Genomic DNA, 3,977 nt, shown 5'->3' on the forward strand with positions numbered 1-3,977 from the left:
GTGAAAAGCGCCTGGTTTAGAAGTGATCAAACACAGATTCAGCAAATGGCAAATAGTAATTTTCTCCGTACACTAGCCGAATCGTGAATATGATATCTGTGCAAACAATATTCGTGTAGGAAAATTCCAGTCCATGGAAAACAGAGGGAATGCAATGGCCTCAAGCCCCTAGCGGCAAATAAACATAACCAACCGAGTTGTTTCGCTCAATTGGCTCGTTATTGATTAACACCGCCGCGCGCTAAATCGTGCAGCATGATTGGGTTTCGGTAATTACTGCACACCGGCGCCGGGGAATCCCACAATAATCAGCTGCCGCAACACCGGCACCAGCCTGCTATCGACACGCGGAACCGATAATTTACCGATGATTTCCATCCGACCGGCGGTTAAGCCAGAACCGTTCGTGGAAAATGATATACGATCGGTATAAATGTTGAATGTTGTTTTTTGTTGTTTATTTTTAGACTTACAAACAAGTTGAAAAAGCAAGCCGGATGTGGGGATAATGATTTCCGTACCGAATTTCACCGCGGGGTCAGCTGTTATTTATTGCGGTGCGGGTTATCTATTTAAGTGGACGGTAATGCTGCATTGCCAAGGGCATTTTGGAAACTAATTTTGTATCGAAAGTGAACCAATGGGTGAATTCAATTAGAAATGGCTTACTATGACCATTTCACATCATCCTAGAAGCAATCATTGATGACCTACTCTAATTAACTGATAAATACGATTACAATACCTTTTACTTCAGGCATCCGTTCGTACGATAAATCCAACGCCAGGTAACAAATCCATTTGATAAGATAACTTCTGCTCTAATCTCTTCGACCGCACAGCTGACACTGCATCAATGCCCAGTCATTGAGCCATTAGTAATCATCCGAACGGCAAAAAAAGGTTCCCCACCAGTGACGTGACTCGTCAAAAAGGCAACCCGTCACATCTACCACCACGCAGCATCGCAACGAAAGCCGGCTCTACGTCGTCAAAGTAGGCTAGGGAATGACGCTATCACACCTCGGCCAAAGCAAGTCATGATGCGGCAACGCCGACTGCGTGAGAGTAATCGCCGCCTGATCTCACACAAACAGTGTCAGTCAACCATCAAATGTTGATCGCTGATGTGTGCCGAGCGGTACCGCAGCAGTTGGTCGCCGGGTTTTGCGCGCAACGCACCTCAAGTTGGTCCGAAACCTTAGCGTGAAGTTTGTGTACATCGTGCAAATACGTGCACCCCGGTTCCCGTCGTTCATTCTTTCGTCTTCTAGAACCGGTGTCACGATGGTGTCCGGCACGGCAAGCGAACCGACGCCGGTGACGACGACCGCGACGGTGTTCTACGGTACGCTGGCGTTCCTGCTGTTCGTACCGCTCCTCCGATGGCTAATCGGGCGTGCCCGGATGAGCCAGATTTACGACAAGATACCCGGCCCCAGGGCGTACCCGTTCGTCGGCACGATGTACTTGTTCTTCGGCAAAAAGCCACACGGTACGTCGCGTCGATCTCTTATCGGTGTCTTGTGTGCTTCCAAGGGTGTGCGTGTGTGTTTTTTGTACGCTTAAAATCCGCAAATGCCGCTAATCCAACCGATGGTGCCGTTTCCGCAGAGATCTTCACGTTGATCGATCAAAGAACGCGTCGCTACGACGGCATCCATCGCATCTGGGTCGGAATGACGCCGGAGGTGCGGTTGAGCAAGGCGGAATACGTCGAGCAGATCATCGGTGCCAGCAAGCACATCGAGAAGTCAAACATGTATCGGTTCCTCGGTGACTGGCTCGGTGAAGGACTACTCACGTCCAAGGGTAGATACAATGCAAGGGAGAGTTGCATTCGTTTCTTAGTAGGCTTATCCCTCCTCTGGTTTATTTTCTCGCCGTAGGTGACCGATGGTTTCGCCACCGCAAGCTAATAACACCTACGTTTCACTTCAACATACTGGACGGGTTCTGCGAGGTGTTTGCGGAGAACGGTGCCATCCTGGTCGAGCGATTGCGGGTCCACGCCGACACCGGTGCACCAGTCAACGTCTATCCGTTCATCACGAAGGCAGCGCTGGACATTATTTGTGGTGCGTATCCCTGGGTCTGTTGTTTCCCGATCAGACACATTACCGTATACCATCGTTTTTCGGGCTCTTACAGAAACCGCCATGGGTGTGAAGGTGCACGCACAAACCAACGAGGAAGATAACGCGTACGTGGATGCGGTCTACGAGTAAGAACCGGTGTGCATCAGCTGCCCACCATCCGAACCGAGTCCCGGCTGCACTAACGTTAATGAGCTTCCGGTTTTGGTTCGTCCCGCTTGCAGGCTTAGTTCTCTGTTCATGGGCCGCGTCGTTCGTCCGTGGTTGCATCCGAATTGGACCTTCAACCGTTCCAGCTTCGGTCGGAAGCAGCGGGCCCTGCTGGAGGTCCTGCATGGCTACACGCGAAAGGTGGCAAACACTCGGCACAATTGTCCTCTTTCAAAGGGGTGGGAATTGGTAGATTTTAATGTACATATTCCACTCCCTCGTACCTGCGCATCTCTTCCAGGTCATCCAGGAGCGTAAGAAGACCCTGCTGGAGGGAAACACCGGCGTGGAAAGCAATCATTTAACGGAAAATGAGTTCGGGCGCAGGAAACGATTGGCCTTCCTCGATCTGCTGCTTCAAAGCGTCTCCACCAGTGGGCTGCTTTCCGACGAAGACGTCCGGGAGGAGGTCGATACGTTTATGTTCGAAGTAAGTCCCGGTTGATCGAAAGAAAACGCCCCACACCCTGTTCGGTCGCTTGCGGCCGTGGCGTTTGCTTTTGCGAATCAAGCCCCATGTTCGAGATGCTTAACAGGTTTCCCATTCCCCACCGTCAGGGACACGACACGACCACCGCCGGCATTAGCTGGGCGCTCTTTCTGCTCGCGCTCCACCCGGAAGTGCAGGAGCAGGTCCATCAGGAAATTGATTCCATTTTCCCGGACGGCAGCGACCGGCCGGCGACGATGCAGGACCTGAACGAGATGAAGCTGCTCGAGCGGTGCCTCAAGGAAACGCTCCGCCTTTACCCCTCGGTCGCCATCTTCGGGCGGACGCTCAGCGAAGACGTCACCCTCGGCGGGTACCACGTTCCCGCCAGCACCATCGTCGGCATTCACACGTACAACGTCCACCGGGACGAACGGTAAGCGCAGCGAAGCAGTATCGCACGCCCGTTTTCGACCGTCTCACTTAGCGGCTAATTTGAAATCCCGCTCCGATGCCATTACTTACTTCCCTTCGTTCTTTTTCGTCTCATTTCCGGCCCGGATGGGTGGGCAGGTTTTTCCCCGACGCGGAAACGTTCGATCCGGATCGCTTCCTGCCGGAAAACTGCGAACACCGGCACCCGTACGCGTACATCCCGTTCAGTGCCGGGCCGAGGAACTGTATCGGCCAGAAGTTTGCGCTGCTCGAGGAGAAGTCTATCGTATCGGCCATCCTGCGCCGCTACCGGATCCGCTCCCATCGCACCCGCACCGAGCAGCTGATCGTGAACGAGCTAATCACTCGACCGAAAGATGGCATTCTGCTCTTCCTGGAGTCGCGGAAGTAGCCGGTGCACGAATTAAATCGCAGCGGAAAGCGACAGCTTTAAGCGGGGCCCCGGCTAACTATCGGCCCACACGGCGCTGCAAATCCGATAATCCAGCCGGCATTAAGCAAATAAAATATTCAGCTTGCCATTCGGCTGGCTTCGGTAAAGTTAATTATTTCATTTCCCGAGGCGCCATTGACGGCATCCAAACAGCAACTCCCCGCTCGGGCGGGAGTGAAAGTGGGCACGGAAAATGGAATGCGAAAAGTCCCCCCTTCATCCTAACCTCCCTTCACCGCTCCTGCTGGATGCTGGACGTTGATTATTCAATCCAGTTCTTAAATTTGCATTGCAACCGACACGGAAAACCGAACATTTCCGTTGGTCCCTCCGGATTGGTGGTGCGAAGGGC

The 3,977-nt window shown here is 52.9% G+C and overlaps 1 protein-coding gene across 1 annotated transcript; it reads left to right on the forward strand.

The window, feature by feature from the left end:
* The first annotated feature begins 1,287 nt into the window (after positions 1 to 1,287).
* On the forward strand, positions 1,288 to 3,583 carry LOC131293077 (cytochrome P450 4C1-like). The gene is made up of 8 exons (XM_058321157.1): positions 1,288 to 1,495; positions 1,615 to 1,812; positions 1,890 to 2,078; positions 2,152 to 2,224; positions 2,321 to 2,447; positions 2,548 to 2,736; positions 2,865 to 3,172; positions 3,310 to 3,583. The coding sequence occupies exons 1-8, from the start codon at positions 1,288 to 1,290 to the stop codon at positions 3,581 to 3,583; spliced, it is 1,566 nt and encodes a 521-aa protein (XP_058177140.1).
* The last annotated feature ends 394 nt before the right edge of the window (positions 3,584 to 3,977 follow it).

The sequence above is a fragment of the Anopheles ziemanni genome, chromosome 2 (assembly GCF_943734765.1).
Source record: "Anopheles ziemanni chromosome 2, idAnoZiCoDA_A2_x.2, whole genome shotgun sequence".
Classification (NCBI taxonomy): Eukaryota; Metazoa; Arthropoda; class Insecta; order Diptera; family Culicidae; genus Anopheles; species Anopheles ziemanni.